The sequence below is a fragment of the Rana temporaria genome, chromosome 1 (genome assembly GCF_905171775.1).
Source record: "Rana temporaria chromosome 1, aRanTem1.1, whole genome shotgun sequence".
In the NCBI taxonomy this organism is placed as follows: Eukaryota; Metazoa; Chordata; class Amphibia; order Anura; family Ranidae; genus Rana; species Rana temporaria.
In genome coordinates, this window is record NC_053489.1 from 49,178,097 (window position 1) to 49,193,923 (window position 15,827).

At 45.2% G+C, this 15,827-nt stretch overlaps 1 protein-coding gene across 2 annotated transcripts in view; it reads left to right on the top strand.

Moving 5' to 3' along the window:
* Positions 1-847: 847 nt before the first annotated feature.
* NEDD4L (NEDD4 like E3 ubiquitin protein ligase) overlaps positions 848-15,827 on the top strand; it is a 615,111-nt gene continuing 600,131 nt past the window's right edge. The window contains exon 1 of one of the 2 annotated variants that reach the window (XM_040337654.1): positions 848-1,256. In XM_040337654.1, coding sequence (XP_040193588.1) covers positions 1,212-1,256 — 45 coding nt within the window. In that variant the 5' untranslated portion in view covers positions 848-1,211. The remainder of the gene's footprint in view (positions 1,257-15,827) is intronic. The other variant, XM_040337707.1, reaches the window with a different exon arrangement.

Consider the following 15,827-nt stretch of genomic DNA (forward strand, 5'->3'; position numbering starts at 1 on the left):
TCAGAGGCTGCCAGGTGTTAGGGGCCCCTTGATGATCAGAGGCTATCAGGTGTTAGGGGCCCCTTGATGATCAGAGGCTGCCTACTGCTGGGTGAGAAGTCCCCCCCCCCCTTGATGATCAGAGGCTGCCTACTGCTGGGTGAGAAGTCCCCCCCCCCTTGATGATTAGAGGCTGCCTACTGCTGGGTGAGAAGTCCCCCCCCCTTGATGATCAGAGGCTGACTGCTGCTGGGTGAGAAGTTGGGGTCCCCCTTGATGATCAGAGGCTTCCTGCTGCTGGGTGAGAAGTTGGGGTCCCCCTTTATGATCAGAGGCTGCCTGCTGCTGGGTGAGAAGTTGGGGTCCCCCTTGATAATCAGAGGCTGCCTGCTGCTTGGTGAGAAGTTGGGGTCTCCCTTGATGATCAGAGGCTGCCTGCTGCTGGGTGAGAAGTTGGGGTCCCCCTTGATGATCAGAGGCTGCCTGCTGCTGTGAAGAGTTGGGGTCCCCCCTTGATGATCAGAGGCTGCCTGCTGCTGGGTGAGAAGTTGGGGACCCCCTAGATGATCAGAGGCTGCCTGCTGCTGGGTGAGAAGTTGGGGACCCCCTGGATGATCAGAGGCTGCCAGGTGTTAGGGGCCCCTTGATGATCAGAGGCTGCCAGATGCTGGGGGCCCCCTTGATGATCAGAGGCTGCCTGCCGCTGGGTGAGAAGTTGGGGTCCCCCCTGTATGATCAGAGGCAGCCAAGCGCTTGACAACCGAACCTTGCAGCAGTAGCAGAGTGTGCCCTGCTCATTGGGTGCTGTACATGCTCTCCACGCCTCTGCTAGGCTGGGGCAGCCTCCTGCCTGCTGATTGCAATAAGCCCTGTGCAGGGCAGGAAGGGCTCTCTAGTCACTCCCACCTCCATCAGGCTGAAGGTTTGTGTGAGAGCTGCAGACCAGACACACAGGACTTGCCAGATTCATCACTTTTTTATTCTTTTAGGGGGCTCTGCACTACCTGCTGGAGACAAAGACCCCCCTCCCTTACAAAAACCTGCTCCCCCTCCCCCACCAGACCTGATTCTGCTTCTCTCCTGCCTGACTTTTGCTTTCTTAAAGGAACCATCACTTGATTATTGTTCCCTCCCCCAGAACCCCCCCTTGTTTGGACTCCTCTGGATCTAGGAAGCCCCCCCCTCCTCTTCTATTGATGATCAGGGACTGCTGACCACCATTGAGGACCCCCATGGCGACTGTGATTGAGCCGATCTATGGACTCTCTGAAGATGAAGTAAGTGCAAGTTCCTGGTTTACCTCCATCTGCATGTGTCATGGTGAAAGTCCATTGTTGTGTAGGAGAGCACTTGTGTCCTGACATGGGAAATACTGCTAGCTGGGGGGATCCTGGAGGAAGGGGGGCTGGTCTGTGTGATGGCAGCTGTCATTGGCATCTGCGATTGGCATCTAAGAGCTGATCAAAAGGGGAGACACAGGGACTGTGCTGGTGGAATACAACATTCCTGTAGTTACTGCCTAAGTTTCTGGGATGAGTAAAGAAGCTGTGATAATGCCTGTGGATGGGACCTGGGATCTGTAGGGACTGTCTTGGGGGATTGAGTTGCAGTTATTGGTACTATGCGTGCTGTGCGTGTGTGTGTGTGTGTGTGTGTGTGTGTGTGTGTGTGTGTGTGTGTGTGTGTGTGTGTGTGTGTGTGTGTGTGTGTGTATATATATATATATATATATATATATATATATATATATATAGCAAGCAACACACCTATTCTGTGCTAACATCACCTAGGATTGAATTGCACCATTTATCTTCCCAAATTTAAATGCTGCATGATATATATGTGGTTATGTATCATAGGTGTGTGCCTGGGCACACCCTAATCACACTGTGTAGTGCAGATTCCCCCTGTTTGGACCCCTACAATTTCACCAAAGACCCCTACAGGTTCCTAAATAAAATAATAAAAAGATTTAATAAAAACGACTGAGACCGTCCAACGCCTTACTGAGACTATCTTACCTACTGACTCTGTCCATTGCTCTGCTGCCACCATCAGTGTATATGCACACACATGCAAATGTGTTTGAGTTATGGGGTGCACACCCTAATGCAATAGGCTCCTATGGTGTGGGTGTGTAAAAAAAAAAAAAATATATATATATATATATATATATATATATATATATATATATATATTATATACGCCATGCAGCATTTAAATTTGGGAAGGCAAATGGTGCAATTCACCTGGGGGGATCCTTGGAGAACTTGCCTATCTGATGGCAACTGTCGTTGAGATCTGTGATTGGCATCGTAGTGTTGATCAAAATGCAAGACACAGTGACTGCGCTGGAATACAGCGTTCCTATAGTTGCTACTTAAGTTTCTGTGATGGTTAAAGGAGCTGTGATAATAATGGATATGACTTGGGATTTTTAAAGACTGTTCTGATTGAGGTGTGTGATTTTATATATTTATTATATATATATATATATATATATATATATATATATATATATATATATATATATACACACACACCAATTTCTCTCTCAAAATATTTTATTTATTTATATATATATAATTATATATATATATTTTTTTTTTTACATATATAATTCAATTTTTTGAGAGAGAAATTGGTGGTTTTATTTTTATGGGTATATATATATATATATCACATTTTTTTTTTTTTTTTTTTTTTTTTTTTTAGACACACCCACTTGAGTGTGGACATACCTGTAAACATAAATCACTCGAAACAAGTGTGTATGTGTAAAGAAAAAGGGGAAACACATTTTTTCACAGCTCATATAAAATCTAAATTTGCAGGAAATGCATGTCTCTATTCTCTGACTGTCTCCTGTAAATTGCAAAAAAGAAAAAAATTTGAACTGACATTGTATATGAAGAGTGTATTGGGGTGTGTGTGTTGTTTTTATGTATTTATTTATTTATATAACATTTTTACACACTCCACCTCACTGGATCCTGATATGACAGTTGTCAGTCATATGCATATGACAGATTTATTCATTTTGCCAAGAGGTTCTGCAGTGGCTAACCTGAGTGGTATGAGCAACCTCTATAAATCCACTGTCTGTCTCTTTATCCTGGACATACATATGACATTTTAGTGGCAATTCCAACCACTGCCAACCAGATTTTGATTGCAAAACCTATCCAATGCATCCACCCAGCCCTTCCCTTCCCCATGTCTGCCACGTAGGTGTATAAACCAATGTAGGTAGGTGGCCTCGTTGTTTTGGATCATTTATTCAATCAACAGCTGTCAGGTTGCCATGTTTCTTGTCAGTGAGGGGGGGGGGGGTGATAGGTTGAGGTAAAGATTGGCAGATTTTTCATCTCATACAATGAGAGATTTCACATCCGACTTCAGTTCAAGGCTTGGATGGCACTCTTCTCCTCCCAAACATTAGATGGGTGGATGGGTCGTGTAGAGGCATGCATATACCAGGGCAGAGCTTTTTGTAAACATGAGTTACTTTAATAAAGCTACACAAATAGTGATTGTGATTTATAACGTTGAGATATTGGAATTTATAATTCGTTGCGCCTTCAGCTGATCAGGAACTACAAGATCCAGCACTGCCTCCCAGTATCCCCAGTACTGCTGTTTATTCATTTTATATACCAGCAACAAATCTGGAGAATATATAAACCAAATTTCCACCCCAGCCTGATATACATGTGGCTCACCATACCCGTTATATAATCTGAACATAAAATCTCTGTACAATCAACTTGAGATCTACCGAAACTATCTAACATGAGGACCTACCTAATCTATCCAATTTATATCCAATCGGGCAGATCATTGCACTACATACTCTTTGGTAGATCTAAGGCTGGATTCACACCTATGCAGTTTTGGTGCTTTTTGCAGATTTGCACTACAGTCCATTTAACATGGTTTGCTATGGAATATGTTCTGTAGTGCAAAAAGCACAAAAAATGCCTAGGTGTGAATCCAGCCTAAAGGAGGTTGTTCAATCAGATGAAACCAACTAATAAAGCAATGGCCAGAGAGAGTTTTTGGATGACATTCAGTGGTAATCAATCAGGCACATACTCCCTGAGAAAACATACAGATAAGTGGCTCTTGTGTGGATTGAATCCAGAACCCTAATGCTGTAACACCGCAGTGCAGGCACAAGATGTATAAGGGCAAGCCAGGACCACTTGTTGCTGGACACCCCTTCATGCTCAAGCTTGCAATCTTTAAACTGGAGTCTATGACCAGTATAGGGACACTTTACAGATTGATGGTTTTTAGGATGTCGTAGTGACTATCCTGGGACCCAGGGGCCACATTTGGATTTGGGGGCCCCCAGCAGACAGTGTTTTGTTGCCTATTCAAGACAGTGAAGGAATACAATTCTTTAGATTGGCTTCTAGTAGTTGAATGGCTTGGTTTATTTCTGTTATGTTATCTTTGTCTTTACTCGTGTGTGTGTGTTGTTTATTTTATTTATTTTTTCCGCTCTGATCTTTTATAATGGAACTGGCTTGAATAAATATTGAATGTGGCACAAGTAATGTTTTAAAGCAGAGGTTCACCCGTACATAACACTGTTTTCCCCCTAGATGGATGCTCGTTTTGTCTAGGGGAATCGGCTAGTTGTTTTAAAATATGAGCTGTACTTACCGTTTTCGAGATGCATCTTCTCCGTCGCTTCCGGGTATGGGTCTTCGGGAGCGGGCGTTCCTTCTTGATTGACAGTCTTCCGAGAGGCTTCCGACGGTCGCATCCATCGCGTCACGATTTTCCGAAAGAAGCCGAACGTCGGTGTGCAGGCGCAGTATAGAGCCGCACCGACGTTCGGCTTCTTTCGGCTACTAGTGACGCGATGGATGCGACCGTCAGAAGCCTCTCGGAAGACTGTCAACGTGTGGATGTGGATGTTGCTGCATTATGTAAAGCTATTAGAAAAGATTTTTACATTTTAGAAGGGGTCCCTCGAGACTGTCCTTAATTTTAAAGGGTGTCTTGACTGATAAAAGGTTGAGAAAAACTGATCTACTATATCATATTCCCAGTCTCTGATCATCTACTATACAATGTCCCCAGTCTCTGACCAACTCCTGTATTATGTCCCCAGCCTTTGACTATCTCCTGAAGCATTTCCCCATTCACTGAAGGTCTCCTGAAGCATCCCCAATGTCATGTCACCAGTCTCTGACCGTCCCCAGTATCTTTTCTCAGTCTCTGACCGTCCCAAGTAATCATGCTCCCCATCTCTGATCATCCCCAGTCCCTGACCATCTCCTGAAGCATGCTGCCATTCTCTGACTGTCCCCAGTATCATGACCCAAGTCTCTGACCTCCCTTGGTATCATGTCCCCGGTGTCTTGCCATCTCCTAAAGCATGCTGCCAGTCTTCATCTCTTGTACCATGACCCTAGTCTCCAGTCTCTGAAAGATTTCTATACATTGCTATAGCACTACCTTCGGAGGAGCTGCTGGTTGTTTTGGGTGGCACATTTACCTCGTGGCTCTTCCGAAATTCCTAGGGGTGCATGGTGCATTTAGTAGAAGTAAAGGAATGTCCGCAACAGGTGCTCTTTATTACCCAGCCGGGTAAAAACAATAAAACTTGTGGTGAGGAAAGTAAAGTTGAAGGAAGAAAGGAGAATAGCAAATTCAGGCGTGATGATAGGGAAACAGTCCTGCTCCTAAGCGTAACACTTCTCTGCGCCACTCCTGCCAGAGTGGGTATAGCGTACCTGGACAGGTCTCTCTCACTGACCTGGCAGTCGGAGTATCACTCGAACATTTGTAGGATAAAGTCTCTGCCACAGACCCTCCTTGGTGAACTTGAGGAAAAATCTCTGCCACAGACCCTCCTTAGTGAACTTGAGGAAAAATCTCTGCCACAGACCCTCCTTGGTGAACTTGAGGAAAAGTCTCTGCCACAGACCCTCCTTGGTGAACTTGAGGAAAAATCTCTGCCACAGACCCTCCTTGGTGAACTTGAGGAAAAATCTCTGCCACAGACCCTCCTTGGTGAACTTGAGGAAAAATCTCTGCCACAGACCCTCCTTGGTGAACTTGAGGAAAAGTCTCTGCCACAGACCCTCCTTGGTGAACTTGAGGAAAAGTCTCTGCCACAGACCCTCCTTGGTGAACTTGAGGAAACGTCTCTGCCACAGACCCTCCTTGGTGAATGTCAGGGAGACACCTCTGCCACAGGCCCTCTCTGATTGTAGTTACGGAGGAGATCCTTCTTAGGTGAATTACGCCTGGATCTCCTTCAACTTGTCGCCCAGGTACCGACTGACAGGGGATTAATCCTTCAGTGTCCGGCTACCTTGATCCCCGGTGGTTTGTCGAGGCCCTTTTGGACCGCTAGTCTCTCAATGGCGCTCCTCAGACGGACTCCCCACCGAACAGCACTACGGTGGGAACCCAGTCGCTCACTGGGTCCCTGTCGCTACTCCCCCGCCAGGCCAACGTGGCCCCGAAACCAGAAACACCGTGTGGCACGCACGCCCTGGCCAGGTAGGCCGGGGCGCCGTGATGTGGCCACCTTAAAGGTGGGTGCCACACTGGACGAAGAAGAACCCAGAACCAATGGCGTCTGCCCCATAAATACCCTCCCCCAGCATGCACAGCGAGGCTACACCCTCCTGATTGGCTGCTGGGGAAGAGCACCCAAGCCCTGACTCCACTGCTGCCATCTACTGCACAGGGGTTGGAAAAACACTCCAGCACAACAGAATGAGCCCACAGCACAGCCAAGCTGAGACAGAGACCCTACTTTGCGTATAACAATTTGGATCAGAGTTTAACTACACTCTGATCTCCCTCTAAATTTAAACCGCACCGGTACCTAAAGTAACCAGGCGCTACATTGCATTCACTGAATATTATGTGCCGCCCTATGGTAATGTCAGAGGCCACACCTGAGACCCTGTGTTTTAAATAAGTTGACCACCAATGTCATGGTCCATGAAATCTCTGCCGGAGAGTGACCAGTTTCTGATGCCTTCCTGGTTGGGTTTATGTTTTGATGAAATGTTTGGTAATGGCAGCACAGTGGTTTGTGATAATGACTTATGGGAGTGTCCCTGTCAGACAGGATGTGTCTTGTCACCTGGGGATGATACATCAGTGTTGCAGCTACTGGTACACAATCCCTGTGCTGTGATAAGGAGAGAAGGAGTTATTGATCATGTAGATTTAATCTCTAGGTTTTTTTACCTATGGAGAGATTGATCTACAGATATGAGGAGGAACACCAGCACAGGATACTAAAGCTAAACTCCAAGCAAACAGCTAAACGCACTGTTGAAATGCATATATGAAAGCTGTTTTACCTGATCCGGCGTAGTTTAGGCAGTTGTTCTGACGTGGTTGTGAGCAGGCACAGGGGGATGCGTACACGTCACGGCGCATGCGCAGTTCGTGATACGTATCTGTCAGGCGCTCGGCCCATCATTTGCATGGGGTCACGCCTCATTTGCATGGGTCACGCCCACTTCCACCTACGCCGGCCTGCGCCCTCAAACCTACGCCACGCTGACACAGCGTTGGGGGCAATAACTTGCTGAAGGCAATGCTTGCCTCTCTGCGCTATGTTGGCACGGCGTACGGCGTTTGCGCTACGGCGGCGTAATGTGCGCCCACACACTGAATCTGGGCCCTTGTGTTTAAAAATTACGGTTCATTATTTTTTCATCTATAACTGCATTACTGTGTGTTTTTTCTGTGTCACTGATCATAGTTCATCTTTCAAGCCAAAAATGAAGAGATTACATTGATTAGCCAATAAAAAGATAAAAACTGCAAAACCCAGCTTTTGCAGCAATATTCAGCTTTAGTCCAAGATAATTCCCCTGCAGTTCTTTCTTTTCTTTCTTTCTTTTTCTTTTTCTTTTTCTTTTTCTTTTTCTTTTCTTTCTTTCCTTTCTTCCTATGAGCCCAGGTCCTCCTGAACTCGTTACTAGCCTGTGATTGGACAGTGAAAGTCGAAGTGGCAAACTGATGAGCTTGATGTTTGTCACTCTGCTCTTTCCTCCTGTTTTTTGTCGGCTCAAAATAAGCAACCTTGTGCAGCTATTGTTTCTCATATAACATGCAAAAGGTGCAGCGCTAAAAGATTATCAAAAAATTGTTTCAACGGGAAAGTTCATTTTAAAAAAGGCCAATTACTGTGCAATCCAAGTGGTAATGAGAAATCTGGTTGGGGATCATCCACCAACAGGTACACACACGCGTCTCTTGCCGTCCACAGTGTTCCACTAGATCAGGGGTGTCCAAACTTTTTTCAAAGAGGGCCAGATTTGATGAAGTGAACATGCGTGAGGGCCGACTATTTTACCTGACATTTTTTGAACCATTAAAATGAAATGGAAATGAATTAATACACTGCCCAACGAGAATTCTCTTGCCTTTGTGGCTGTGTGTGGTGAAGAGTCTAAGGATAAGCTTGGGCGTGTTATTTGGATATACCGTATTTATCAGCGTATAACACGCACCTTAACTGTAAGAGGGAAGTTTCAGGATTTTTTTTTTTTTTTTTAATAATGAACTGTGAATGCAGCCTCACCATTGACATGAATGCATCCTCTGAATGCAGCCTCACTATTGCCATCAGTGCAGCCTGATCCATGCCCATCTACAGCCTCGGAGGGGGCGGGACGAGCGCCAACGGATTACATACAGAAGAATCTCCTGTTTACTTGGCGGCCTTCCTATTACAGAGGCCGCCAAGTAAACAGGAGATTCTCCTGTATGTTATCTGACAGCACTCATCCCACCCCCCTCCCTGTTACCTCCGAGCCTGCCAGAATGATAAATATGGTATATATCTTTTGTGCCACGCGGTGCTCTGGGATTCCTTGGAGGCCACAGCAGATATATATCCAAATTACCAGTGGGGCCGCATTAAACCAAAGCGTGGGCCGCATTTGGCCCCCGGGCCGGACTTTGGACATGCCTGCACTAGATACAGCGGTCACATTCGCTTGTTACAAGTCTAATCACTCAATCGCCAAACATCAGAGCTCCTTCACCCTCAAGCAAACTCCACTTCATAGGGGCTCCAATGGATATAAAGTTCCAACAAGAGACACCTCCATAGTGCAGTATGTTCAATTAAAGTTTAATTAAAATCACAAAAACACACTATGTGTAAGATTAAAACACACATGTACATCACTAGTAAGCAAGGAACGTTTCCCACCATCAAGATGGCTGACCTCCATATGTGGTCATGTCACGTGATCCAGCTCCACCTTAACGTGTTTCGTCATAGAGACATCATCAGGGGTGTTGTCTCATGTGTACTCAAAGGGGTTGTAAATCTACGTATTTTTTTCACCTTAATGCATCCTATGCATTATGCCGCGTACACACAATCAGTTTTCTCGTTGGGAAAACTGTCATGTTTTCTCTTGGACAAGAAAACCTGCCGTGTGTAGGCTCTCCAGCAGTTTCCCAACGAGAAAACCGCAGAGAATCACGACGAGAAAATTTTAGAACATGCTCAAAATTTTTCTCGTCGCCAATCGCGGCGGTTTTTTGCTCGGCAGTTTTCATATAGGGAAACAAAAAACCGGTCATATGTACACGGGGAAAAGGGACTCGGTTTTCCTGTCGAGTTTCTTGACGGTGTTTACACCGCCGAGAAACTCGATCATGTGTAGGCGGCATTAAGGTGAAAACACCTTGCAGTGTCCGGTCCCCCAGCCCCCCCCCCCCCCCGTTCTCGGCTCTTCATTGGATAGATTGAGAGCAGCACAGCCATTAACCTGCTGCTGTTAATCAAATCCAATGACACGGGCGCCGGGGGGGCGGGGCAGAGTCATACACTCGGCTTCTATGGACTCTGAGTGTATGACACAGGAGCGTGCCCGCAAGGTAACCCCCCTTTGGAAGAGAGCTTCCCAGAGGGTGTTATCTAATGCGGGGAGGAGCCGTGAGAGCCACCGTGTGACCCCAAAACAGGTGGTTTGGGGCCACTCTGTGCAAAACAAACTGCATACTAAGTATGACATGTGTGTTGTTTAAAAAAAAAAAAAAAAACGTGGGAACCTTTAATATCACTTCAATGTGTTGTATATGGAAAAGACCATAAATGAATACATCGCCATGCGTTCCAAAAGCGTTCCCCCGGCTGGAACCGGAAGTGACGCCGTGTCTGCCCAGCCTATGTTATTGAATAGAGATGCAGAGTTTCCTGCACGGAAACGATTGGCAAGCATTCAGGGCGGGTGCATGGCACTTGGTGCACACTGTCAGGACTGTGCACCCTCCTATCAAGTATGACTGCGCTGGTGAGTAGGTACAAACGCATAAAAATTGGTGAGTTCATATAGCTGCAGCGTCTCCATTTACTAAACATGAGCTGTGTGCCCCAGGCAACTCCAGACACATAAACAAGCCCTGTACGGGCCTCTGTGCCCCTGTGAATGAGGCCAAAAGGGGAACAGCCCTTTCAAATCAAGGACAATTGGGAGTTCTGTATGAGGCATCAATGCGATGGTGCCAGGATAATGAAGACTTGCAGCACTGGATATAAATGAATGGTGGAGCCGATGCCATCAAGTATACATTTGTGGTGGGGCAAAAAAGAATGGAGTGCATTTATATAGGGTTGCACTGATACCGAGCATTTGCACGAGTACTTGTGTGGTGCGATTAAGCCCATACAAAATGAATGGACTTAAATCGCAGTGCAAAAGTTTGCAATTCCTTTTCCGAATTCATGCGGTTTCCTACACTGCTCCTGTGTGAACCCAGGCTTGTCATAGTGACTTCAGCTTGGGTTCACACAGAAGCATTGCGAGAAACTGCATGCGATTCGGACATGAATTGCACCACATTTCTGTTCAAGTTGCATGATTTCTTTGCAGTGCCATTCATTTTGTATGGGCTCAAATTGTACCACAACGGTACTCGGTATCATTGCAAACCTACATTTATCCTTTAACCATTCTCTACTTTATCCAACAGTTTTGGCTTTATACACCCCATCGTTGATTTCTTTTTATATGGAGCAGAGTTTTACAAGAGTGATGTTGTCTTTTAGTCTTCATCAGTGTATATGTGATTCTGGATGGTGTGTGGTTTGTGAACCCGAGTGTAAACTAGTAATGCACCGAACTTTCGCCCACTGAAAATGCGGCTTTCAGCGTTGTGCAAAAGGAAAAAAATGGCTACCAAAAATGCCAATGGTAATGCCGCTATTTTACCATGCCTATGGTTTGTTTTTTCTATAGATCATGTGACTCAATAAATGCATCAAAACGCAACACGGATGCATTTTTGATGTGTTGCTGTGTTTTCAATAGGTAGGTGCATTTTTGGTGCAAACAAAAAAGCAGCAAGCGGGAATGTTACCACCGCTTCAAAAGGTGCCAATAATGGCAGACAACTATTTCATATTGTTTAAATATGAGGTACAGCGCTAAAAAATACCAACATTTCTATAAGAAAAATTGGGAAAATATACAACCCATATGTGCAAAATACGTGAGTAAAAAACAATATTTCAAAAACAAACATATATGAAATAACAATGAAATCAAAACACTAAGTAATACACTATTTAACCATTTAACCCCCGGACCATATTGCTGGTCGAAGACCAGAGTACTTTTTGCGATTCGGCACTGTCGCTTTAACTGACAATTGCGCGGTCGTGCGACGTGGCTCCCAAACAAAATTGGTGTCCTTTTTTCCCCCACAAATAGAGCTTTCTTTTGGTGGTATTTGATCACCTCTGCGGTTTTCAGTTTTTGTGCTATAAACAAAAATAGAGCGACAATTTTGAAAAAAATTAATATTTTTTGCTGCAATAAATATCCCCCAAAAATATATAAAAAAAATTGTTTTTTCCTCAGTTTAGGCCGATACGTATTCTTCTACATATTTTTTGTTTAAAAAAATCGCAATAAGCGTTTATTGATTGGTTTGCGCAAAAGTTATAGCGTTTACAAAATAGGGGGTATTTTTATGGCATTTTTATTATTTATTTTTTTTTTTTACTAGTAATTGCGGCGATCAGCGTTTTTTTTTTTTTTTTTTCGGTACTGCGACATTATGGCGGACACTTTTGAAACATTTTTGGGACCATTGGCATTTTTATAGCGATCAGTGCTATAAAAATGCATTGGGTTGCTATAAAAATGCCACTGAAGGGGTTAAGTATGTCCCTGGGTGTGTTCTTACTGTGGGGGGGTGGCCTCACTAGGGGAAATCACTGATCTTCTGTTCATACATTGTATGAACAGAGGATCAGCATTTACCCCCCTGACAGGACCGGGAGCTGTGTGTTTACACACACAGCTCCCGGTCCCCGCTCTGTAACAAGCGATCGCGTGTGCCCGGCGGCGATCGCTCCCGCCGGGCACGGGAATCGGGAGAGAGCCGACGTAGAGCTACGGGCTCTCGCGCAGGAGAGCCAACCTGCCGCCGTAGAATGACGGCGGCAGGTCGGCAAGCAGTTAAATGCATAAATAAGTGAACATGGTTAACCACTGTAAATAATACAAAAATCCCAATAATCCACAACTGAATGTGCATAAGCCAAGGGAATTCTTCCTATATCTGAACTGTGTGGTAAAACCAAAAAGTACACAATCCTTCCACCAGGGGGGACACCAAAGTGCAGTTATTGCGGTCTCCTTACCAGAAGCCGTGACCACAATCACAGCGGTCAGTATGTGCCTGGGGTGTTTAAAGTCTCCCTGAAAACTTGTGGTTAAAACTGGACGTATGCAGACGATCGGATCAATAGTATCTCACAGAAATAAGAAAAAGAAAATCCATAGTGTATGCTGCGATTAAAATAGGTTTAATGAAAAAGATCGTATTGCACTTACAAGAGCAAGTAGGAAATGCGCAGTGTATATGGGTACAAATACAACGTTTCTTGGCGTCTCCTCCGCTAAGTTCGTCGGCCGTTTCACAGGATCTCTGTACGGAGAGGCGTAATGACGTTGAACGCAGACCACCCTACGCGTTTCGTCACAAGCGGACGTCGTCTGGGATTGGCTGCTGCGTGCACGACATCACACATGCCCTTAAATAACGCCGCAGCGCCATCTTGGGTAGGGGCAAACAGTTGAAAGGCTGAACTAAATTATAACAGGCACCCATTTTGAATAAGGGAAGCCCTAAAACAAGCGGATATATAGGAAATAAATGAGACTGCCATCTTGTGGTAAAAAGAAGGAATAACATGTGACCAAAATAGAATTTGAATAAAGGAATATACGGCCAGACTTGCAGAGCTAAAGCGAGTTGGAGGAGAAACCGGGGTACAAATACAAACAGGATAATACTCCTAATGTTTTGATTTCATTGTTATTTCATATATGTTTGTTTCTGAAATATTGTTTTTTACTCACGTATTTTGCACATATATGTTGTATATTTTCCCAATTTTTTTTATCGAAATTTTGGGTATCATCAATATTAATTTTTTTTTTAGCGCTGTACCTCATATTTAAAAAAATTTCTTATTTTGTATCCACAATTTTTTGGTACTGGCAGCTATTTTCTCAATCCACTTGTTTTGTTTTAGTTCAGCGCAGTATTTTTTTCCAATTCTTTGGTTTGTTTAACTATTTCATATTGCCTAGTCTGAGTCTCGATTTCAGCTGCGACATTGAGATGGTCGGGTCAGAATGTGGCGTAAACATGAAAGCATGGAATCCATCCTGCCTTGTATCAACGGTTCCGGCTAGTGTTGGTGTAATGATGTGAGGATGTTTTCTTGGCACACTTTTTTAAAACGCCACGGCCTACCTGAGTATTGTTGCTGACCATGTCCATCCCTTTATGACTACAGTGTCCCCGTCTTCTGATGGCTCCTTCCAGCAGGATAATGCCACCATGTCACAAAGATCCAATCATCTCACCACTGGACAATGAGGTCACTGTACTCCAATGGCCTCCACACTCACCACATCTCATCCAATAGAGCACGTTTGGGATTTGGTGGATGGAGAGATTCGCATCATAGATGTGCAGCCGACAAATCTGCAGCAACTGCGTGATGTTATCATGTCACTATGGACCAAAATCTCTGAGGAATGTTTCCAACACCTTGTTGAATTTATCAAAGAATGAAGGCAAAAGGGGGTCTAACCCGGTACTAGCAAGGTGTACCTAATAATAAAGTGGCCAGTGAGTGTATATTGAACATTATGTGCAGCCTTTTGGTGATGTTGGGGGCCACCTTTTGAGGCCCCCTTTAGGACATATGTTGACAACCACTGCTGTAGACTCTAGTGTAGTCTCATCCTCTTGTAATTTCTCTCCTCATGACACTTCTGTGGCGGGAAAAGGAACGCAGGGCTTTATAGGCTAAAAAACAAGGCCAAAATCGCAGGGGACTGATTTCCATGTATTACCCGATACGTTTCACCCACCGCTCAGGGCCAGGAGGTCATAGCTTCTGAGAATTCAGATTCCGAGTCACAAAATTCTTCCAGGAGTTTGGAAACGACACAGAACAATGTGGGTGAGTGTGCCTGAATGTTGAGGTCCGGCTATCACGTGGCCTTAATACAACTTTATTTGTTAAAGCAGACATTGCGCTCAAATTACAAGGTCTGCTTATTCAAGGTGTCCCTTCTTGCTTTAAGGGTCCATTCCATGCGCTGAGCACAGGTGAACACGTATGTCTTGACACAAGTTGGCTTGCTGTGTTGTAGTGCGTTGCGTTTTAACATGCACTTTTCTCCTCACTTCCTGAAAAACGTGTAACGCAGGGGTCTCAAACTGGCGGCCCTCCAGCTGTTGTGAAACTACAAGTCCCATGAGGCATTGCAAGACTGACCGTTACAAGCATGACTCCCACAGGCAGAGGCATGATGGGGCTTGTAGTTTCGCAACAGCTTGAGGGCCGCCAGTTTGAGACCCTTGATGTAAAGGGTCTACAGTGGAGGAGCCAAACTTGTGGTGGCCTGCTGCATTGAAAAAAGTGTGGCTTGCACTACTTCTTCTCTCCCCTTGACACTTCTGTGGTGGGAATAGGAATGCAGGCCCCTATAGGCTCCAAAACACGGCCAAATTCACAGGGAATGAGGCTGGGACTGATTGCATTGATGTATTGCCCACAGCTCGGGCCTGAGGAGGTCATAGCTTCTGGGGTTTCTGTCCTGAGAGCGTGTTCCTCAGTGAGCTTTCATAGATGGCTCTCAGTCTCTCGTCACTCACGTAATGCACATGTGTGGCAACAAAAAGGGGGGCTTTAATGCCCCCCCATCTCCTTCATAGTGACCCATTTAAAAAGATGCTGGGCGGGAGGGGGTTAAATGTTGGATCAAAGGGGGAAGCCTGCAAGGATTGTTCTGAGAAAATTCATATTTAGCTTTAAACCACCGTTCAAACTGAATGCGGCTTTGAAATTGTGCAACTTCACTTGAATTCACACAATTTCAAAACCGTAGGACTTAGCAGACATCTGTGCGACTTTATGCAAGTCACACCTGAAATCGCAAAAAAAACGGCGTGGCACCGCAAAGCTGGCTTCGCACCTATTTGAACAGTTCATTGCCGACAATAGGTTTGCGACTTGTCATGAGATTTGACAGGTCCAAGTTGCACCGGTGTGGACGGAGGATAATGCTTATATGAAACATTAGTGATCAGGTAAATACTCCATTTTTGTCTAGGATACCATTTTAAAAGCAGCTTGCCTTTTCATATCCCTTGCTCCTCCTCCTTCCACCCCCCCCCCCCCCGCAGCAACCAGCGCTCTCCTCTTCCCTCTGATACCCCAAGTTGTGGGAGGGCTCCCAGCGTCCCCACTTTACAGAGCAGGACCGTTGGCCCTGCATTGTACATGATGACATCGGAGTGTAACC